The 24,202-nt window shown below is 40.0% G+C and overlaps 1 protein-coding gene across 3 annotated transcripts in view; it reads right to left on the bottom strand.

The window, feature by feature from the left end:
* Window positions 1–15,381: 15,381 nt before the first annotated feature.
* ADAM12 (ADAM metallopeptidase domain 12) overlaps window positions 15,382–24,202 on the bottom strand; it is a 188,676-nt gene continuing 179,855 nt past the window's right edge. For all 3 annotated transcript variants that reach the window (XM_075504351.1, XM_075504350.1, XM_075504352.1), the window contains 2 exons: window positions 18,010–18,137; window positions 15,382–16,708 (listed from right to left, as the gene is read on the bottom strand). In XM_075504351.1, the coding sequence (XP_075360466.1) occupies window positions 16,648–16,708; window positions 18,010–18,137 (189 nt within the window). In that variant the 3' untranslated portion in view covers window positions 15,382–16,647. The remainder of the gene's footprint in view (window positions 16,709–18,009; window positions 18,138–24,202) is intronic.

Below are 24,202 nucleotides of genomic sequence, written 5' to 3'. Positions count from 1 at the left end.
TTTAAGATCTTACCTTTTGTGCTGGAGATAATGCTTAACTAGAGAGCTGATGGAGACATTAAACAGCTGGTGAAAGCCGTTCCAGGCACACACACTTGACTGTATTGAAGCATGCAAAGAACTATCACAGAGACCTATCTGCCAGGTTTATTTTAGTGGTTGGTGCCACTGACCTCCAGCAACAGGTGATACAGAAATGCAGTAACAAACCTCTGGAGAATAAAAACATCTTACATACCTTTGCCTTTTAAGTATGAAAAAGATGTTTTAAGAATTTACCCAAGGAGAAAGAAACCTGTTTTCAGAGCCACACTTTGTCTCTTCTGGAATAGAGGCATAAGTCCAGGTCCTTTAGGTTTCAATAGTTTCCCGCTGATATCTGGAAATACAAAGATCGCACCCTTGCACCAGAGTGGGAGTTGAGAATTCAGTAGGAAGAAGAATGACGTTTGGTGTAAAATGTAGATGTTGTAATGACATCCCCTTTCTGAACTAATGGATATTTAAGGCAGTAGGGGAGTTGAAATGCGAATGTGGATTTCTCAGCACTTGTTTCTGTGCTCGTCTGTCCTCGTACCCGCCTCTGAAGTGAGGCAACCCTTCAAGAGGTTTCAGAAAGCTCTTAGGAGTGCATCAGGCTTTAAAGTACACTTATGGTGTTACTCCTGTGATGGTGTGCTTCCCCTCCCCCTGACCTTTATCTCCTGCAACCCTGCTCAGGTGATAACCACCAGTGGTGATTGCAATGGATGCATCTGGTCACAGTGGCTGCATCCGCTCAAAGTGGATTCAGGAGACAGATAACACCACAATAGCCTAGGGCTATTGTACAATGCACCCACCGAAGAAACTAAAATCTGTGGCCGGCATGCAAATATGACTATGGGTCATTCATCTTATCCCCATAAATAGTGGACAGCCCAAGAGCCCTTTGAGCTCTCCTGCAGGGCAGCGGGCTGCACGCCAGGATCTCCCCTTGAGCAGGGACGCCTCTCAAGGTTACTCCTCGAGGCTGAGAGATTCCTCGCCGCAACAGATCCTCGGTAAGTGACTAATAGCATGCTAAACTTTGAAATCTTAGCTGAGTGATATAAAGGATTGATTGCGCATATATAAGCCTTTAGACATAAACCATTGACCGAGTCTGGGACTAAGACTGGATCCAGCCGCACCCAGACTCCTCTCTGAGAAGGAGTTTAGAAAGCAAGGGGGCCCTTTCCAAACCTCCTGACTCAACGGGAGGGTCTCCCTGGCAGTTTTGTCTGAGCCTGTGCTCTATGCAGTAAATAATCAAGTGTACCTCGCCATCGAATCTTGTTAAAACACTGTTGCATTGAACTTTGTTAACTCCCTATTCTGTATCAATAAACTATATTTTTACTTGTCTCTTATGAGTGGAGTGCACGCTCACTCCATCCGCGACAATCCCTTGTCTTCACAAGGTCAAGTATTTTCAGTTCTCTAACATATCAGAGTTAAGCTATCATTGGTACATTTTAACTCTTATTTATCAGAAAGTTACATGGTAGTGAACACATTTAAGTTTTTTTGAACAGTGATAACGATATCCTGGTTTTGCAGCAGGTTAATTTCCTTGTCTTCTGTATTTTTAATATTATAGCCTGATGTTAGCTGTTAGCTACTTTTGCTGGTCACCTGGATATGGTTAAGTACCTGAGATCACAAGGTGCTTCTTGGGAAGCCAGAGATCTGGGAGGCAGTACAGATTTGCACTGGGCTGTAGGCGGAGGACATTGTCATGTTATTGTCGTGGTTTAACCCCAGCCGGCACTAAGCCCCCCCCAGCCGCTCGCTCACTCCCCCCCCAGTGGGATGAGGGAGAGAATCGGAAGAGTAAAAGTGAGAAAACTCGTGGGTTGAGATAAAGAGAGTTCAATAGGGAAAGCAAAAGCTGCACGTGCAAGCAAAGCAAAAGAAGGAATTCCTTCCCTCCTTCCCATGGGCAGGCAGGTGTTCAGCCATCTCCAGGAAAGCAGGGCTCCATCATGTGTAACGGTGACTTGGGAAGACAAACACCATCACTCCAAACGTCCCCCCTTCCTTCTCCTTCCCCAGCTTTATACGCTGAGCATGACGCCATATGGTGTGGAATGTCCCTTTGGGCAGTTGGGGTCAGCTGTCCCAGCCGTGTCCCCTCCCAGCTCCTTGTGCCCCCCCAGCCCACTCGCTGGTGGGGTGGGGTGAGGAGCAGCAAAGGCCTTGACTGTGTGTAAGCACTGCTCAGCAGTGACGAAAACATCCCTGGGTTATCCACACTGTTTCCAGCACAAATCCAAAACCTAGCCCCAGACTAGCTACTGTGAAAAAACTCTATCCCAGCCAAAACCAGCACATACTGAATGGGTGATTGATGATGGCTGTAGTAGGTGTTTTATCTCTACATTTTGCAGAGAAGACAGTATTGTCCCAAATGTGAAGAGGTTAATCTTTTATACCCATGTTAGTCCTGCACTGATACATTTCTGAATCCTTTGGGCAAAGGAGTGTTTCTGCTTAATGGAAACTTATTTGCCTGAAAAGATGATGACGGTGGCATGGGTTCAGAAGAGTGAAGAACTGTGAAAATGACTGAAAAATGGAGGAGTGGGTAGAACCCTGCTAATAGGATAGCAGTAAATAGAATAACCTCTAAGACTTTAGGAGAGTGATGCTTCCATTGTAGTGGTTTTGCAATTAGATTTCTCCTCTTTAGCTAGATTTAATTAATGGGAAAATAACAGTTCCTTAATAGGGAACAGGGAGTAAGGGACATTTTCTTAGTAGTAGTTGATACAGGATGTAATAGGGAACCTTCCTTGCCTATAATTGTACATTTTTAGTCTTAATAAAAGTACGGGATTTTGTTTTATTTGCAGGCTTCCATGAAGCAGGAGATAGGCAGGATTGCCTGTTTTTGGTTTCACATCATAGAGAGACACAAACGTGCATTAGCAAACAAAATTGGACGTATTTAGTAATGGCTCAGTAAATATTAGCAAATGGATGGTATAATTTAATCAACATGGTTGCAGTTGATAAGGTGTTGAAAAGCTCTGCTCAAGACTGCTGGGAGGCTAAATGAAAAGCTGAAGATTCAGAGATAAGGAGTGATGGATATAATGTCATTCTAATTGAGAATAGTGGAGAACCTAAAGCACTGAGAAATTAAATTGATGACCTGTAAAACAAGCTTAGATTAAGAAAAAAATCAGATTGATAGAGGCTCCTGCAGGAGTGCAAACAGAGCAAGGGGCAAGAGAAGACTGGGTATGTGTTGGATAAGCTTAAGTTTTAGCCTAACAGTTTTCTTAAAAGACAGGATAGTATGTGTTATAATAGTATAGGTGTCACTCAAAACTGGGATACTGTGGGATAGAATTTAATCTTGTATTTCTTTTATAGAACTGAAGGTGAGGCCGGGTTTTTCTCTGCCCTCACAAATCCCCTTTCACAGAATCACAGAATCGTATAGGTTGGAAAAGACCTTTAACATCATCGAGTCCAACCGTAAACCTAACACTGCCAAGCCCACCACTACACCATGTCCCTCAGCACCTCATCCAAACGTCCTTTAAATACCTCCCGGGATGGGGACTCCACCACTTCCCTGGGCAGCCTGTTCCAATGCTGGACAACCCTTTCAGTGAAGACATTTTTCCTAATATCCAGTCTAAACCTCCCCTGGAGCAACCTGAGGCCATTTCCTCTTGTCCTATCACTTGTTACCTGGGAGAAGAGACCGACCCCACCTCTCTACACCCTCCTTTCAGGCAGTTGTAGAGAGCGATGAGGTCTCCCCTCAGCCTCCTTTTCTCCTGGCTGAACAACCCCAGGTCCCTCAGCCGCTCCCCATCAGCCTTGTGCTCCAGACCCTTCCCCAGCTCCGTTGCCCTTCTCTGGACATGCTCCAGCCCCTCAATGTCTCTCTTGGAGTGGGGGGCCCAAAACTGAACACAGCATTCGAGGTGCGGCCTCACCAGTGCCGAGTACAGGGGGCAATCACTGCCCTAGTCCTGCTGGCCACAGTATTTCTGATACAAGCCAGGATGCCATTGGCTTTCTTGGCCGCCTGGGCACACTGCTGGCTCATATTCAGCTGGTTGTCAACCACCACCCCCAGGTCCTTCTCTGCCAGGCAGCTTTCCAGCCACTCTTCCCCAAGCCTGTAGCGTTGCATGGGGTTGCTGTGGCCCAAGTGCAGGACCTTGCACTTGGCCTTGTTAAACCTCACACAATTGACCTCGGCCCATCGACCCAGCCTGTCCAGGTCCCTCTGCACTTTCTTCCCAGTGCTGTCTTGCTTGGGAGCTGTGGGTTGTGCTGAGAGTCTCTGTCCCTCAGCTCACATCGCTCTGCTCCCAGCACTAACCTAAGCATATGGTTACTCGCTTCTGGCAGTGCTCTGGGGTGAAGGAGAAATGCTGCTTGACTGTCTTTGAAAGAGGGTAGGAGGATATAAACTATGAAATGGAGATTTGGTGCATGTAGCAATGTCCCAGCTCTGGAGAGCAGGACGGAGCAGAGCACCCTCATTACTTACCAGGTATTACTGTCTCAGCCATACGTTACCAGAATTTCTGTCTTAATAGCTTTAATGCTGCTGGATATTTGTTATACTATTAATTTTATGGCTAAGGTGCTTATAATTATATACTTTTTATTACTTAATGTGTGTGTAATGCTGTACAGTCCAACATGCTATTCATGTTTATGGTTCGATGCTTTTAGATGAGAAGGAAGAGAAAGTTATTTACTGGCTCCTGCAGTTCTCTGGGCGGCATTGCCCCTGGACGCGTTCTGCTGTGGGTGAACATGTCTTGAGAGGGGAAGTTTGGAAAACTTTCTGTTTAGGAGTAGCTGCTGAGAGTCATTTGTCTTGACTTTTTTCATGCTGTTTCCAGATTATAAAGGGCAGTAATGTTTTTTGTTCCTCAAAAGACGAGACTTTGAAGAGGAAGAGAAAGATGCAGGATAGCGCCTCTCCAAGAACTGTATTAAACTGGGAAATAACCTTTCTTCTTTAAGCTTTTGCCCATTTTCTTGTTGTATTGTTGTTGACTTTGGGCTGCTATTGGAGATGAATATCAATTGGAAAACTACCAAATTCAACACATTCTCTGGAACTTCCTTGCAGCCATAAGGTTTTTATTGTTGCATTTCTGCATCCTCAGTACTTGGAATATGCACATTCTGTAAGAAAGGCATTGAAGTTCCTTGGTATCTGATGAGATGAGCTCTGTTCACGATTAATAAAATTGCTGAACCAATTTTGTATCAGTATTTAAAGCATTCCGAGACTCCAGTGACTATACTGTCACTCAAGATAGAGGTTGTTATGGCTTTTGATTTCCACACTGGCCACTTCATAGACTTCTATAGAAAAGTTGGTGCTTATTTTTTGGTGTGGAGGGCTTGTAGCTGTACCCATTCTAAAGGAGTCAGATGGTGAATGTGTTTACTTGGATGAGTTTCTGATCGCACTCATTGAGCCCTCAAGGAGACCTTATCCACATTAAAAACAATTTAAAGGATCTGTGATTAGAATTTGGTGCTGGGAAAAGTACTGGCTTTGCAATAATGAAGGTTTTTTGGACCGAGGGAATTAGCAATAGTCATCATAGGCTGAAGTGGTGAAATAAGAAGTGAGTAATGTTAAATTAAAATTCCAGCAGCAACCACACCTCTTGCTGGAAAAAATGTTTTGGGTACAACCTTCAGAAACTTCAGTACATTCCAGATGGAGGGAACGTAAACAGTGAGTGCTGAGACGGTCTTCAGGTGCAGCTTCACGGAATGAAAAAACAAGGTCTCGGGGCATTTCAAGAGTCTAGATAAAGTCAAAGCTGTAGGAGAAGAGAAATCTGAAATGTGAGCATACTGAAAGTGTAATTCATCTATTCCAATCAATCCATTTAACTATCTTTCCTGTTATTTATGATAGTGCTTCTGGAGATTATTAGTGTACATCTGAGGTTGCAAAGCTTCATGGCAGAAACTAGAGACAAAGGGGGAGGGAAAAAAAGAAAAAAAAAAGAAGAGATTCCTTAGAGAGGCTTGTACAAGATCTTCCTTTGTAATCACCTTTAGGTTTGGAATTGGCTTGAATGGCTGCAAAAAAATGGTCTGGCAAGAGAATTGTGCCCCAGCAAAATTTGTGCTGCTATACTCTGGGGTTGAAAGCTGACACTGGGAATTACTCCAGTAGTAAATCTGGAATTTGGGCTTTATTCTCTGGCCTGGCATAGCAAAGGAGCTGTACCCACAGTGTGCTTCAGTGGAGCTGGGGCTCTGCTTGCTTACAGAAATACCAAGTGTGCCCATCAGAGCCAGGCACAGTGGGAATGACTCGGATCCGCGTGCCTTGGAAAGACAAAGGTAATGCTCAAAAGACAGGCCTGGCTGAAATAAGAAGGGAAAAAGCAGCTCATTCATCTAGAGGATTTAGATAACATTGGCTAGGGGAGACATAAGTCTGTCAAAAACACAACAAAGAGGATACAACAAAAAGAAGGAATGAATGACAGAAAAAGACCCAAAAATGATAAAGAGGGAATATGTGAGGAAAGGGTATGCTGGATGTGGAAGGGCCAAGATTGTACAGGCTCACCTGGCGAGAGCTCAATAGCAAAAGGCGAGCGCGAACGTGCTTATTGCAGGGCTGCTGAGGTGCCCGCGTGTGCTGCGTGGGTACCGCTAAGGCGGAGGGATCGAGGGATGGCTGGGCTCACCTGCCGGTCGCAGTACGCGCGCTCCCTCCAGCCGCGGGTAAGGATGCCCGGGCCCGAAAGTGGAAGTGCAAGCTTCAGAAGGTTAAAAACATACGAATCATTAAAGCTCTTGTCCTGTAGTTTGTTATGTCTTATTGAATGCTTGAGGATATTGGAATTTTATGTAATCTCTCTGCTCTAGTAAATCCAGAGGATTTTCCGTCTTCGGAGCTGCTATTTTTCTTTAATTTAGGTTAGTAATTTAAGGTAATAGGTTGAAAATAACTGGAAAGGAAGCAGTAGTCCAAAATTTATCCAAAATATATTTTTAGGGAGAAGAATTGTAAGCACTGTATGTATTCCTTGAATTAATACATTTTTCATACATTCCTAGTGCACCTCAAAATTGTGCTAACGATAAACAAGGAGGAGTTTGATTAATTTTTGCAGCTGTTCCTGACCTATGTTTTTATATAAATATGTAAGCCTCATGCAGACTACTTGGGCATTACCTAAAAATTCTTTAAGACCATCTGTTGGATGCCGTTTCCAAGTTACTAGGCTGTATTTACTGCCAAAATCAAATTAATGGCTTCTGTACCAACCTAATGACTCTGCATTGCATCCTTGTGTGGGCTGTAAGTAGCAACAGGGGTATTGAAGTGCTTTGGTACTTTATGCTTTGTTAAAACCTTCGTCCATACTTTAATGCCAGTCACCAGCAGCCCAGATTAGATTGGTATAGGACGTAGATTATACCTTTCAAACAGGATTTGGGGTTATTGTTTCAATATGTGCTCCTTGGACTCCAGGAGGACGTTCCCGGGAGCGCAGCTGCAATAGCTAGCTCTTGAGATTGTTTTCTCAGGTATTTTTTAGGATCTTATTTCTAATGTTGATGATTCTGCAAAGTATTGATTAGTATGGTTCTCCTTCAAGCCTGTAGTCACGACCGGGGCTGCACAGTATGAATGCACGTTGGCACGTGGCAGGTAACGTAGTGCAACTCCTCTAAAGTGCTCTTAAAAACTTACAGGTATCAGTATTAAATAATCAAGGAGAACTTGTTCTGTTGCTGCTGGAAAGTGGAGGAGAAACTGCTGTTAAAAGGGAGATAGCTAAAGTAAACATAGCTTTCTCTCTTTTTTTATTTTTAAAAGGAATATGCTATTGTTTTTGTCTTTTAGTGTTGTAAAGGACTCCTGGAAGACTGGGAGTTTTCACAGGCAGATATGAATAATTTCTAAATATTGATTTTCTGGCTCTGGGTTTATTTTCTAAAATGTATTTCCTTCTCCATTTTTTATGATTTTTGTTTGTTTGGAGCTTGGTCAATTTGTTAGAAGGCAAGAAAAAACCAAGAGCAAAACTGCCGTTTCCCTATCTTCCAGCTCAGAGATGGGTGACTCAGATAACTGAAAGAGGGTGTATTTTCCCACCAAGAAAGTGAAAATATGAATACTGGACCTCAGTTAAGTGCTGTAACTAGCTTGTGTTTCACCTCTAATATCCCGTTTTCTGGGTCCTTGGCAGTCATTAAATTGTGGAGCTCGGCCTCCTCTTCAGCACGTTCTCCTGTATTTAAGTGTATCTATGGGATTTACAGTCACTGTTTTCTCGTAACAAAACCAAAAACCTCTTGCATGCAGAGTTAGATGTAAAGCAAGAACTTCAAATAAACAAACATGCTTTTTGGCATTCCCCTGAGGATATTGCAAACTGTCTTTAAGCTGCTGGAAATTAAATGCTGAATTATTTTTTTTCTTCTCTACTGCTTCCCTCTCTTCTTCAAGACCTTTTTTACTTTCATGACTGTCCCTTTAGTAAACAAAAAATTAGCATTTCTTACCCAACCTTGTTAATACTCATCTTTAAATTTTCCAAGGAGATGCTTCTTTACCTCAGATCATGAGCACAATGCTTGTGCAGCAAATTTAGCTTCAGCTCTAGAAGCAAAGAATATGTTCAAGGTGTTAGGGCATCTAATATTCTTTTAGAAAATGTATTAGGCTACAACTAACCTGATGTATCTTTGTAAAAACAATATACTTTAGCTTTTGACTTTCAGAATTAAAAAGTAATTATAACTTTAATAGTAAAATAATCTGATATAAATGACTGGAGGTCTTTTCAGACCTGTGTGATAGTGACACTGACGGGAAGTAAAAATGAATTGCTGCTGTTCAGTTCTACTCAGAAAAAGATACTCTACCCTTTAAAGATGTAAAACCTTTATTTTCGCATTTGACTTAGCCTGGTATTAAATAATGTCTTAATTTTCTTCAAATTATTGCACTGTTGTATGTAGGCTATTATTGTATGTAGCCTACTCTGAAAGAGCCCTTGAACAAAACCCTAGAGGAAATGATATTTTTATATCAACACATTTTTAGTAGGAGGCCATCGCGATTGCACAGAAAGAGAGAAATGGTGGTTAATTCCTGTAGACTAGTGAGGAATATGTGTGTTTTAATACAAATAGCATTAAATTTTCACAGTGGGAGGACTGCGTACAAGGTAATAGGGCACTGTAAACTTTGAGAACAGGGCATAGAAATAATATATGTTAACTCATCTCCACCACAGCTAGTATTTGATGGCTGTCTGCACATTATAGCATGAAATACGCATAGAATAGCATTTAAAACATTTTTTAATGCATTGTAATTCTTTCCAGTTTGTAAAATGAAATGTTGTAGTCCTCTCAGGTACTTGCTTTGTTTTGAAATGGCCACGCTACCTGGCACCCGAGGAATAACTTGTACAAACTTACTGGGTAACTATATGTCAAAATAGCAAGTTTGCTCTGAGAAGAAGTACCTTTCATTTTTTGATAAAGTCTAGTCGATGTTTGTTACCTTTCATGATAATGAAAAATGCCATGTGCCTTTCTCTTTACTTCTTATTTGTTATGTTTTTCCCAAAGATGCTTATCCTACCAGTCCTCAGTACATCATTGTTTTAAGCCATGATGTGAATAGGTTGCCAGAACAACAAATACGTTCAAAGAAAAGGACTATTGAAAATTGAGAGTGGAAATTTAAATACAATTAAAAAAAATTTCCATAATTTACTTGAACACTTTACAAGAAGAAAGCTTCTAAAAGTGTTGCGGAAACACTTTACTGGGGAATATACTAGTATCTGCCTGTGATAGTACTTTACTACCTGCTTCTTATGTATAGATGGCTTTGGAAAAAAGAAAAAGGAACATATTTCTAAGATATGCTTTCATCTACTCCTTTTTATTAGGTTATTTTAAAATCAGAAAATATTTCTAGTGTTCCTTCTACTTCTGGGTAGTATCTGCAAGGAAAACTCTGTTAACTCAGCATTTTAAAAACAACAACCAAAACCTTCCAAAGAAGCCACGGCGAATTATGGAGCCCAGTTTTCTGTTAATTCTTCTTTACGTGATGCAGGCTTCAAACTATAGCAGTTTAGGAAGTTGTCACAGAAACCTGGCCGGGGAGAAAGGAGTGCAAGTTGACCAGAGCAGGAAACGGGGAGGAAACAAGCCGGGAGGATGTGACTGGGATCAGAAACTTGCTGGGATGATTTCTGTGTTTTCAGGGTTTAAACAGTAGTCTTAGATGTCTTTATGTCAAGTAACATCAAGACTGCAAAGTCAAGCGTTGAAAATTGCAAAATTAAAGTTCTTTTTTTAAAAAAAATACAGTCCTTTCCTCCAAATAAAGCATTATCTAATATATAGCATAATCAGTTGGGTTTTTTTTTCCCCACAGGGTCATTCACACAGAAATAATGTAAAATAAAAGTAGTAGTATGTACACATTGCTTATTTTCTACAATGGAAAGGCTCTGCAGGTAATGATTCCCCCGCTCTTGCAAATTTGCCAAAACCTGCAGGACAGAGAGTTGGAAGCTTTTTGAAATCGCTGGCATGCTCATACACAGCTGACACGCCGCTAACGTGAGGGCACTCGATGCCATATACTTAAAATCCTGAAAAGTGACCTGTCTAGTGTACTTGCCCAAAGGTAATTCTGGCCCATGGAGAAGCAGGTAAGCTACTTCTGCAGTATGAAATTTCTGCTCTGTAATCACAGAATCACAGAATCGTATAGGTTGGAAAAGCCCTTTAAGATCATCAAGTCCAACCGTAAACCTAACACTGCCAAGCCCACCACTACACCATGTCCCTCAGCACCTCATCCAAACGTCCTTTAAAGACCTCCAAGGATGGGGACTCCACCACTTCCCTGGGCAGCCTGTTCCAGTGCTTGACAACCCTTTCAGTGAAGTAAAATTTCCTAATGTCCAGTCTAAACCCGAAGGCTGCTGTGTGAGACTTTCTGCTTAATGGTGGTCACGTTATATTCTGTGTCTCTATACATGCTCTTCCTGTGCTCAGCTCTTCCTGCGGTTCCGTTTGCAGGACAGCCAATGCAGCTAATGTTCTGAAGGCTTTTGTTCTGAATGGGCTGCTTTTCTTGGTTTAACTGATGTTCTTCTATTTAGCAAATCCCCTCCTTTTCCAATTCTGTTTAATAGAAGGAAAATGTCCTGGGAATATCTGCACACATAAACATCAGTGAGATGCCAACGAAAGGTAGATACAAGAAAAAGGCAATCTGTTGCATAGTATTTTTGTTATAATTTGATATGTCTACTTGAAGCAGTGAGACCTTACATGCAGAAAGATGCCCTTTTCCTTTAGCACGTTTTATTTTATGTTGCGGAAACTCTGGCATTTTCTTAACCATTTGGGTAATTACAAAGGCAAAACACCAAATATAATTAAGAATCTATTCATTGAGAGATAGTGCTTAAGAACGAGCAGATAGTTCAGCTGTCAGATTACCAGACTGTGTTTGCTTGAAGCACCTTCAAGTGGAAGATTCTGCTAGAAATGCACACGGAAGTTAAAACCTGCTGCATTGGTAAAAAAACGCTACGTAGCATAGATTGAGAAAAGTTCAGCAAACTCAAGTTTAATTGAAGGATTGTAAATGAATGATTCATAAAAATGGTATGCTGGTTTAGCTGCGTTCATACCACAAACAGCCTGTAATGACAAGTTAAACAGGTAATTACTCACAACTCCTAAATTTATTTTTTAACAATAGTGCCTTTTCAAATAAAAAATAGGCTTTGTATTTTTAGATAGCCTGTCTTAAAGTGTTTTTAAAATGTTTCTGTTCCTTCTCTTAGTTGTTTGTTCACAATCACAGGAAACACTTTGTAATGTTATATTTAAGGATATATAAAATTATTCTTGTGCTGATGCCATGCGCCAGAAAGTTGTGTATTCATAAGTACGTTAAAGGATATAAATTTAGAGATGTAAAAATTAGACACGTAGTAAAGCATTAAAAATTTATCGTTCATTTGTACAGACACGCAATACCTGCATATTGCTTAAAAAAAAAAAAAGGAAAAAAATAAAAGAGGGTAATGGAAAAGAAACAAATCTTTGTCATGGTGATGATGTTTGGTATCCCATTTCTGAATTAACTGAATTCCAAGAGTTCAAAGCTTTATCTCAGTATGCTCTAGGTTTTTAATGCTTCTCTCTTGAAAGTATAATGTGAAAAGGGCAGCTGCCTGTAATGTGTGGGGCATCTTTAACTTTTGGTAATGTTCGCTACAGTTATCTGGACAGATGGTCTGTGGGCAGAGTTTTATGAGTTTTAGCATTGCTGAGTTCAGAAAATTGTGTTTTGGAGAATGCTTGTAAGATAGAGAATTAATTTGTTTACTGCTACATGGTAATTTATGGTTAAATTAAAAAATACTGTTATTTGATTGGAAGTTAATAAAAGACAGTTTGTACTGTATACTCAAATGATCAGAAGAAATCAGAATTGAAACTAAGGAAAAAGCTATGTATCTCTTTCTTTTCTGAGCTTTTGCAAAGGCTCTCAAAATATTCCATGAAGTTAAAAAAAAATCTTGCTGCTCTGATAATTGGTAGCTCTTAAAAAAATCTAGGAATACTAAAACTGAGAGATTTGATGGGGAGAAAGAGGGTAAATATGCAGTTTTCTTTTTTTGTTTGCTGCACCGTTATTCATTTTCTTTGGTGGTGTTTTGTACTTAGTGTTCTATCGCTTAGCATAATAGCAGCATCGTCACGCTGTGCTTTGGGGAGAGCACGCTGTGTTCTCGCCTTGCCTCTGGAAGGGGACTTGTCTAGATCAGTGTCTCATGTTGAGTAGGTAGGAGGCTGAAATACGTGTACAGAAGAAGACGACAGAATGGAAAAGTAGCCATCAGCATGCTCTGTTCAGAAGATCTCTCCCACGAAGATGAATTGAACGCTATAAAAAAACCCTGAGGAGTTAAAGGGTGGGGTACTTAATTTTTAAAGGTGTTTTAAAAGTTAAAGTTTGCTGAGCATAAAGATAGATGAATGTACTATGACAGGACTTAAAGCCTGTGCTGACAGCACTTCTTTGTAACCAGATGCTACAGGTCCGTACACTGAGCAGCTACCACAGAGTAGCAAATGTTGAATTTCACATCCTGGTGTATCCCATGGTAATTTGTTTGCTTACAGAATCACAGAATCGTATCGGTTGGAAAAGCCCTTTAAGATCATCGAGTCCAACCATAAACCTAACACTGCCAAGTCCACCACTACACCATGTCCCTCAGCACCTCATCCAAACGTCCTTTAAATACCTCCAGGGATGGGGACTCAACCCCTTCCCTGGGCAGCCTGTTCCAAATGTAATGTAATTACACTGCCCTTAAGAATGTAAAACCATTCACGTGGTTTTCACAATGGAATTTTAAATGACACCTGCATGTCTAATCATAAAGACACTGATTTGGTATGAAAATATCACACAGCCAGCTACTACTCACATCCTGGGGGGAAAAAAATCACCAAAAAAGAAGTATTTGACAGTGTGGGTTTGGCTTTTTTTTTCCCCTCTGAAAGCTACAGATCCTTTTCTGCCTGTAGTATTTTGCATCTGAATATGTATAAATATATTTACATATCTGCTAATTGGAAAGATTCCAGATTATATGACTGTTGTATACATTGCACCTACTCATCCGTTTTGCTATGGAAAAAATCCGCTTGTAGTATGCCAGTAATTTCAAGTAATGGTGGTCATCTTTACAGGATGTTCGGGTTTGCTTGCCCTTGTTTCAGGTAAGGAATTATGATTTTTTTTTTTTCCAAACAGCTAGAAATCTCTAGCTTTAGCCATGTCTAACAAAAGATAGTAACTTCGTTAGATAATACGTACATATAATCAGGCACTCTTAACTGTAAAACCACATTCCATGTCAGTGGATACATACGCTTCAGCTGCTTGTTTTAGAAAAGCGTTAACAGTTCATAAATTTTTCTGTTTAGTGATCAGTTTTTAGTAGTTAGTTCACGGCTTGTTCAAATATATTTTTTCCCAGACGGCTCTCTCCCTCTCTCTCTGAACTGTTGAAGACAGTGAAAGGTGTTACGCTAACGCTGCCCTTCCGCTGCTCGGCTGCAGGAGCCAGGGCTGTCCTCTCACCCTCATCCACGAGGAATGGCCGGACTTCCTTCCTCTAGCTACAGCACATGCGACACCAGGCAGCCTGTGCTGATGCTCGTGCTGTCCGTCGGCTCAGGAATACGCTACCAGCCAGGTACGGGGCTCTCTGAGGGATACAAGCCAGCGAGTAAGACCATCCAGGCATTTTAATCTAAAAACTCGACTGTGCTGGGACTGGGGACACCGACCCAGTGCCCTCATCATCACTCTTCTGCTGTCTTCCTCCGTACGTGAAAAAGCACGTGTGCGTGTATGTTGGACATACAGGTGTCCTCACCTGTACGTCCAACAGGTTCTCAGCGTCACCGGAGAAGCGTCCTAGCTTTGGTGTGCTCGGGTCCACAGCTCCGAGGACTGTTCTGGGCTCGGTGTTGGCGAGATGGCTGCTTGCAATTACAGGGATAGGATTGGGTGCCCTGTATGGATATTTCTATTTCTATACTCCTAAGACTGCGTAGGTGGGCCATGTTTATTTTAAACCTAAAGTTTACTTTAAAGCTTTAAGTTTATACGTGGGCTAGGTCTTACCTAAGTTGGTGCCATTAAATTCAGATGTTAGAACTGCTGATGCAAACAGATATTACAAACTTTTTCGTCATTTAATTTCACCTTCTTCTTTCACTACTTACAGTTTCATCTTATGATTTTCAGTGATTATCAGAAACATTTTGATACAGCATGATGACTTGTATTCTAAAAATGGGAGCATTCAAACCAGCGAACTGAGATCACGTCTCTACTTCAAATTGAGATGTCCCCCTCACCCCCCCCCCCCCCATTTTAGATATAAAGCTGCTGTTGACAGGAAGAAGTTAGTGTTTTAAATACAAAATATCTAAAATACATAAAAAGCATCATTTTGGTTGCAACTGCGTTGCCAAGCCTAGGATACTCTTGTAGTGATTCTCTGTACATGAAGCACTGTTGTTGCTATCAGGGTTGCTTTAAGAATTGAAACGCTTTTGTAAGCACTTACTTACTTGTGTTTGATTTTGCTATTCAGCAACAAACTAACTATAGTTTACTTCGGTTTATTTAGTTTGTCCGTAAACGAGGGCTATATTGCTACAGTGGGGAATAACTGGGAAAATTAAATACAATTACACTTATTGAAATGAGAACCAAGTTTCTATCAATGCTTTTATTTTTGCTTCAAGAAAAAAAACAACTACAAGCAATGAAGAAACTAACCTATATAAGGTAATAGTTCCTTCTCCCTCTATTTCAACTGATATTTGAAACTTGTTTTTATTACAGTATAGGTGAAACAACTGTATTCAGCAGTGCTACTGAGAAGGTACAGAAGAGATCAGATGTAATGCTACCACATAGTAAAGAGATTAAATTTTTTTCCATGTCTTAGGATAACCAAAGTCTACGTATTAAAATATGCATTTTTGATTTGAAAAATTAAGAAACCCAGAACAATATTTTAGAAGTTAAATACAAAACAGTAGTAAATATGCAAAATACAGTTGATAAGCAGAGCGATGAGGCAAAAGAAATAAGTATAATAGTTGATTCTTAAAATGTAATTCTTTGTAATGCTGGGCTTCCCCCCACCCCCTGCGTGTAATGTATTGTCAGTCTAAACAGGACAGCTATGCAACATAGTGAGATGGTACTACCTTACACAGTATAGCTGAATTTAATTACCAAGGCGTCAAAAAGGTAACGACGCCGGAAGGCCTGATATCTGCATTAATATGTACTAACCATATTGTGTCTGAGGAAAATGAGGTTAAAAAAAAATACAGTTTTATGATATACAGTACTTCTTCAGTAAGAGAACTTGTCCAAAGTGAATACATCCTCTTTCAGCACAGATCTCTCCACGATTTCAAACAGTAATGCGAAAACTGAAATTACAGTACAACTGCTAACACTGAGTGATACTTTGGTTAAATACATGTCACGCATCTGTGTGCAGATATCGGGCTTTTCACCATGTTCCAGAAGAGATTTTTTTACCCTGACATATTTATTCAAAAGTTTGTTATGAACCATTGAGACTGAGTTGTTTATACATTTGATTTATCCGTGAGTATCAGCACTCCTTAAAGAACAGATCAAAACTAAACACTCTACATAGGACCAATAGAGCAGAATTATTCAAGTTCAATGAAATATTACAAAAAAGGCTTCCTTTTTAGGAAAACTCAGCTATGGTAAAAATATCTACTACAGTGCACTGCACTGTAATAAATATTCAACATAAATTAATAATTTACAAGTACCTGAGCAAGTATACAGAGCACCATAGCACAGCACAGCACCAAAGGCAGTAGCTCAGAATTCTTAAAAATAATGCTGTTTTAAACATTAAAAATTCTAAGTATTGTCATAGAAATGAACTCCAGCTGGAGTTTAAAGATAGTGCAAACTTCTGTCTTCACTTTTTAAAATAAAGGTGTCAGATTTTCTAGTCATTTCACATCAGCAGTGTTGCTGGACCTGGATACCTGTGGTGGATGCTTAGGAGCAGGTCTGTCGGAAAGAAAGAAAATAGCAAATTGTTATTTGAACTTTTGTTAGTTCTCACTGCCAACATCATGCCTGAGGCATGAAGATGAATGGTAAAACCTCGCAGAGTTACGGAAGCTAACGTCAGACACGCAGCATAGGAGACACACTGGGAGGAGATCAGACGTGTTACTGGATACACAGATCCCATCAGGAAGCGTACGGGGTACCAGCAGACTGCTTTTTTTTCCCAGTTCAGGTGCTAATTGCTGCTTGGGCAGTGGGATAAGCGAGCTCAGTGTTTCAGATGTGGTGCTTGAAACTCTCTTTCTTTGGGATGAGCTAGCTCAGCGTTTCAGATGTGGTGCTTGAAACTCTCTTTCTATTTCTTTGGCTGCTCATTGATTTTGTACCTGTTCAAAAACGCTACTTAATGCTGTATAGTAGCAGTTGCTTTCAAAAAGTTGTAGTAGTCAGCTTGAAATATTATGACTTCCAGAATATCTTACTAGAATGGACAGCCAGGAGCTTAACCAAAGTTCACTCTTGCAGTCTTTTTGCTAGAAGTATTAGGAAACTAACTTGATTCTACTTTTAATTTTTCTGAGCAACGTTAAGTGCCTCACTAGTGGAATTCCTGTAGCTGAGAATACTACTTTTATCTTCCTTGGAGCTCACTTTTTATTTGTAGGAAACTGAAGAATATTGGGTAAGAAAATATCATTGACTATGCCCATTAACATTGGGCATAGTGATTTCACTTCCAGATTATGTTTTTTCAACATCCTTTTTTTTTTTTTTTTTTGAAGTGTACAATTTGTGTGCTTTCTGAATGTTTTGGCTATTATTTTCAGATGATATAAATTGATGTTCCATTGTGAAATATGTGAATGGAAATTGCTTTTATTGGTGGTTGATCTTAACAGCATTCAGTTCTCAGCCTAATGCTGTAGGTCGTCTGAGTAGGAAATTTTTTTCTGCAAGAGCTTTGTTTCTCTTGCAATTGGTGCTTATTAACGCCTTTCTTTTGCAAGGAATTGTATTTATTGGGCAGTTTTTGTAAACATACAGTTGTATGCTTACAGTCAAACCTTCATATGTAGAATAAATTCTCATCCTGTGGAAGTCAGTGCAATTGTGCCGATGTACTCCCAGTGAGAATCCATCTGATACTGCGTGCTTTTATATTTCATATAAGCGAATAGAAAACGGTTGTTGTGTGGCTCTCAGCAATGGTTACAGCACAGCATAGTTACTTAAGACCTTTTAGACCTGTCATTGAAGGAAGGGCTATAAATCAAGCCACTTTGATTAGGAGAACCGACCTTACGGGAGTAACGTGAGGCGGAGCTTTTGTGTGTCCGGGCACTGCTGTGCCTGCGCTGTTAGAGCGCGCTTTGTTCAGAGGGTCTGCTGGCAGAGGCTTCCGAGGAGGGTTTGGTTTGTGGTTTTCCTATTACAAAGCAAAAGGTCACGTTAGTCTTTGGAATGGAGGTAACATACTTAACGTAGCAACGACTGAGTTAAATTGAAGGTCAGTTCGGAGTAGCTGTGACCAGATACTTTTAAAAGAGTAAGCCATAACTTGTTTTTAATATTTTAAAATTAAATTTTAAATTTAATTTAAATTTTTAAACTTAAATTTTAAAACAAAGGTTTAATACTATATTTTAATGATTTTGTTTCTTTTGAGTCTTTTCTCCAAAAATACTGGGTGCATCTGTACTGGAGTTAATGATTAATTGGTGGTAAATGAAAGCAACATAGCTTTCATAGAAAGCAACATAGAATACATACCATTGTAAAAGTAGTTATATAGAAAGATGGAAATACTAGAAATGACTTTAAAATGCAAATTCAGATGACCACAGAAACAAACTGCTCAAGTCCAGTTTGAACTGGGTGCATCTGTGGAATTTTTTTTTTTAGAGATGCTGCTGTGCTTTCATTCTGTGGAATTAAATGATTCATTAATAGAGAACAGAAGTCATCTGCTGTCAGGCATGAGCTAATGTCTCTTCTGTGTGGTCCCTGAAACACTGTAAACATGGTAACATGTCTATTTGTGGTCTTCATTTTGAAGAACTGGGATAGATTAAGTGACTTGCTCAGGGCACACAAAACCTCTCCAATATATCCACAAACTCACTTCAGATCCTTCTGCTATTTGAACTGCATAGTCATGCTTTTTCTAAGTAATTTTACTCTTTACTATTAGTTTGCCATAACTATCATTGGTAAAGTTGACCAAAAAGAAACAAGAAGAGCTTACAAGCGTCATCTAGTTCAAGACCCCCTGAAAGATGTAATCAAAACAAGCAGAGGCATGAATTGCTCATGAATAAAGTACAACTTTTCATGATTTGTTTTTTGTTTTGAGCATCCCTTTGTTTTCTTACTTTTCATGGCAAATGTTTGCTCTTTCAAGAAGAAAATGCAGGTTGGCTGTCAGTAGGCAATTTGATAAAGAAGAAAATATGGAGCTTAAGTAAGCCTCGTAGGTAGTCAGTTCAAATTTACCACAAACTACATTTTAAAGCTGTATACAATGTCCCTTTTCTTTTTCACTATTGGCATAACATGTACTAGTTCTTGAGTGAATAAGAAATAGCAACATGAAAGAAAATTTCTTATTTTAGCTTAATATTGTAGCCAAATCTCTCATTCAATATAAAAATTAGTCTCGACTATCATCTGGAAGAACTTCTCTCACTATAAAACAAAACAAACATTTTGCTATAAGAAGCTTGTCTGCGAGCTCTGTCTTTGGGGGGGAAAAAAAAGTTGCAAATATTCTTGAAACAATCAGGCCTGGCAAATGATGAAGTAAACAGCATGCCTGTAAATACTCTATGTAGCTTTATCTCACAGGGCTATCCTGTTGAAAGGCACAGAGTTTAATTAAACACTTGCAAGGAAGTTCTTCAAAACATGATCATTTCCCGCGATACAGAACTAGAACCTTAAAACTATTAAGAGAAGAAATCTTACCATCATGATTTCTTAAACAAAGTTTACTTTGTGCACTAAATTTCTTACGCAATGAAATCTTAATGTGTATGTTTTGAAGTGAACTATGCCAGTTTGGAACAAGTTAGATCACAGCAGAAACTGATATTTTTAAATAACTGAATTATCTCTACAGTAAAATATAAATTTAAGTTGCTCCTGTAACAATTTTTTAAAAGTCATAATGTTTATTACGTGGGAAAGTATATGCATCATCACCTCAAGTGTGACAGCATTTAAAAAAAAAGTTGTAACAAACACCAGCATTGGAGGAAATGCATCTTTGAACACCATAAAGCCTTTATTCCCTTGACTGCCTTCGCAGAAGTGGCCTTTTCCCTTGAGTACTTTTACATGATGCATCACATGAATTAGTCTGATCACATGAGGATTCAGCTGTTTGCCTGATCAGTCCCTCATTATTATTGCATGATTTGTATGTACTCTTCACCTGGCAGAATGCTTAGGTACCACGGTTGGGAAGAGGAACCGAGCCAGGCTCAGCAGTCTAGAGAAACACAGGTCTGAAGAGCTTAAGATCGGGTAAGGATGAATGAACAAAAAGAGAGGAGAACCGTTCTTTATTTGTTTGTGTTTATTAGCTGTGTCCTATGTCTAATCACCACCCGCAACACCTGACAGCAGGGAATGGTTGACTTTCTGAGAAGCTCAGAGCAACTGATGGGACCCTATCAGTTGTGTTTGTCCCCCTTTTTGGAGGGGAAGCTGGCCGAAATGGCTAATCCATACGTGCTGATCTAGAACAGTTCTTCAGCTGTGGAGTGAGCATCTTCTCATGGCTGAGCATTAAGATAGTCTTTGGTGCCTAAGTTAAACTCATTCTTCTGGAGTAAGACGGCCTAAAGAAACATCCACGTGAGGAAGTTATGTTGAAAGAGCAATCATACTATAAATATAACTCTGATGGGTACACAAGCCCAACACCCGATTTCTTTTTTTTTTTTTCCCCAGAGCTTGTAAAAATGTCATCCTTGAGTTAATAATCTTAAGGAGGAAGCAGCAAAGTGGCTTGACAGAAAGTCTAATGTGGCAAGCTTGTAAGAAAGGGTAAAAGAAAGAATGAAAAAAAAAAAAAAAAAAAGGAGGGAATTCAGATAAAAATGGAGATGGAGAATGTGCAATGGCCCTGATGAAGCAAAATGGAGGAGAACTCCACAGAAAGGATACGCCAGCACCTGGAAAATGCCACCAGGAAAACATACATCCTTAGAAGCAGAGGAAAAAAATATTTTAAGAAATAAATCCCCTCCCTCAAACTGATTACAGGATGGTCTTTTATATTCTTTATGTGCTACAGGAGAATCCAAATTGATATTTGTACGTTAACACGTGGGGAAGCTTGCTGTAGCCTTTGATGTCCCGGCAAGTCTGTAGCGCAGCTCAGAGCACCACCATGGCTGTGCTTCCCTGCTTCATCTCTCTCTCCTTTCTCCCAGCCCATTTTTTTCCCCTACAGAGCTTCAGCTCTTCAGTACAAAGAGTTTATGGATGAATTTCTTTGTCCAGTTTTATATCAACAACTTAGCATTTAATGCATTCAGTCTCTGTCTGCATTTGAGGAAGTATTGTTTTAAATATTGACGTGATCTCTTCTTACAGCTCTGCTAGGAAGAAAAACATAATTCTCATATTGAGCAGCTACAAAGACATCAGGTGCATGAAGCTTTAATTTTTTTTTTTCACTGATGTTTTCCACTGATTTTATATAAGCAACTAGAAGAAGGTTCTTGCCTGAAATGCACTGGGTGAGAAGGGGTGTCTTCCTCAATCTATTTAGATGGGAGCTTAATTTGTGTTAGCCCTCTGTGTCTGAAGGCAGTCTGAGCTGTCGTAGGAGAGGTACTCACAGGAATAACTGCGGCAGAATGAGCAGAAGGTGAGCCCAGCTCCGTTTTACTAGGGGAAGAGTAAAAATACAAAGCTATGTTTCCTGTAATAAGGATGACCTGTAAAATATGAGATATATTTTGGTAATAAGATGATGACAGTGTCAGAGGCAGCAAGTGAATGCCAACAGTAACAAAACCAAGTGGAAGTGATCAAATCAGAATGCATGGGCTGAACCCACGGTTAGTATAAACCTGCACCGTTTCTTTGATTTCAACGGCGCTGTGCTGATTTATACCGACTGTGAATCTGGCCCGTAAATAAAGTATGTTTGCCTTGCGAGAGCACCTGAAAGAAGAAAAAGCTCTTTATCAGTCAAAAGATTGTTAAATATTAAACTTGGCAACAGCTCATTTGCTGGGTTTTTTTTTTTGGTTTGGGTTTTTTTGTTACGTGGTGGTGGGTATTTTACTATTTTACTTACATCCTAAAGGAAATTTTATAGCAAAATAATAATCCATTCATTGCTGTCTCGACAGCCACTAGAGGGGAAAAGACTTATCTTAGAGTCAACTTAGTATGTTGTGCCGTAGCTATCCACTGCTCTAAGCCCAGAGGCAGCAGGAAAGTAGCTCGTGCTTAAATATACCTCTCAGAAGGGAGAAGCAGGAGGAGGCAGCTGTGAAGCCATAGAAACAGTGAATGGTTTCAGATACTCTTCTTCAGCCCTACACTGCAGTACGGAGCATCTGGATGATATTACGAATGTAGCAATGATTTTTAAAGTGCTTCCTCTTGAAGACCTGATGGATGCACTTCCAAGAGAGTGCTGAAGCGATACATTAAGTAGTATCTATATAAACTAGACCAAAACTATTCTCAAGTTAATTTACTTCTTCCAAGCTTTGAGGGAGTAAAATTGTTAACTTCAGAAGAAAAGATTTTCTTCCCATACAGTGTTGTCTGTTTCCCTAGGATATAAAAAGTAGCTATTTCTGAGAATCTTGAATTGAGGTTACGGACATAATTTTGAAAGAAGCTGCTCTTGCTTATTCGCGAAGTTGCCTTGAGTTGATCCCCTGTTCGTCCTACTTCTGTTTCATGCAGCAACTGAAAATTGAAAACAGCGATATTTTGCTTGATGGAGTAACCGTCACAATTGATTTGAGCTGCCAAACCGAAAAGCTTTTTGGCAGTTTCAGATCTGTCAGTCTTTGGTAATGATAGTACGAGGGATCTGGTATTCTACCTTGCCCTTCATGTGGGATGTGAAGGGGAGGGCACTTAGGAACATGAATTGTAGCGGTGCATTGGGCGGCTTTGATGTGCGATGACAGGCTGGGGCAGATACAGATGCACCATCAGAATGAGAAATGGTTACTTTTTCTTGGAAAACCTTTCCTCCATCTGTCTTCTGCTAGCAGCAGACAGCGTAAGCTTGTGAGTTGCTAGATAAGAAGAAATAGAAGAAATTTCTTCTTTTTTTTTAAGGAACCATTTGATTAAGAAACAGAAAAGCACTTGTACTTAAAATCTTAACTTTGACCACTGTGAAATATGCAGAATGTTTTAAGGAATACAAGAAAATAAACAACAAAACCACTGGCGCTAAAGACAAAAGCAACACAAACAAATACTATTTCAGATTTCCTATAAAATTGATTTTAGAAAGAATCAGTATTTCCCATTCCCCTGAGATGGAAAATAAATGACTAGCAAGGTGGGAAAGGGAAGAAGAAAAAGCTCAAATACTTTGAAAGTGATTAATAAACTGGCCACACTTACAAAAGTTGGTCTAACCTGAGCGATTCCATGTTCAGACTTAGACAAAACTAAAACTAGACACACTTTTTCTGCTGTCATAATATGTAAGGGCACTGCCATGGCAGCTCAGCACTGTCTCATCCTTTTTTGCTTCTTTGTTCTTTTTATGATCACTTTTCAAAGCACTGCACTTCAGCAACTGTTCCTCCTAGCCGTAGCCACCTATAAGTCATTGGGAAAGCGTCTCAGTGTAGCTCACGAGGTTGCTGCCCGGAGAAGGTGCTCTGTCCTTGGACATCCTAGCTAGGTTACACATAGGGACAGTCACTCAAGACACAGCTATTTGAGGACGCATTTGCAGTATGTGCATCCAAATCAATGTGATCCTCATTTAAGATAGCTTGGTGATAACGTTTGCTTCATTTTAATCTTGTACGGTATCCAGAAGAGCACAATGTCTACAAACCAGAAATAGCTGGGTGCCCGATTCCTTTGCTTAGACACAGTCATGCTACAAATGCAACCAAAAGAGTGAAGCCAGTGACAAGAAAAGTGACAATTTAATACAGACAACTTCATCTACCCTGAATACTGCCTTGAGATGCATCTTATTACAAAAAAAAGGGTTACCAGCTCTATTTAAATATTGCAATGAAAGGTGCGTCTACATGAAATAGTGTGGGTAATTACAAGCCTGCTTTTCAGATCTGTGCTCTGGAAAAAAAAATATGCAATTCATACACCCCTGGGCAGAACAGAAGCACATCAAGCTAATATACCTTTTGCTCTTGCGCAAGACATCTGCAACTTGACTTCCTAAGCTATATCACTGTATTTGGCACCTTGCTAACGGACTGAACCGTTTCCCCTCTGGCTGGGCAGCTGGCAAGATTAGCC

Source organism: Mycteria americana, chromosome 6, assembly GCF_035582795.1.
Source record: "Mycteria americana isolate JAX WOST 10 ecotype Jacksonville Zoo and Gardens chromosome 6, USCA_MyAme_1.0, whole genome shotgun sequence".
In the NCBI taxonomy this organism is placed as follows: domain Eukaryota; kingdom Metazoa; phylum Chordata; class Aves; order Ciconiiformes; family Ciconiidae; genus Mycteria; species Mycteria americana.
The sequence above is the reverse complement of the archived record's forward strand: the minus strand, read 5'-3'. Positions and strand labels throughout refer to the sequence as shown.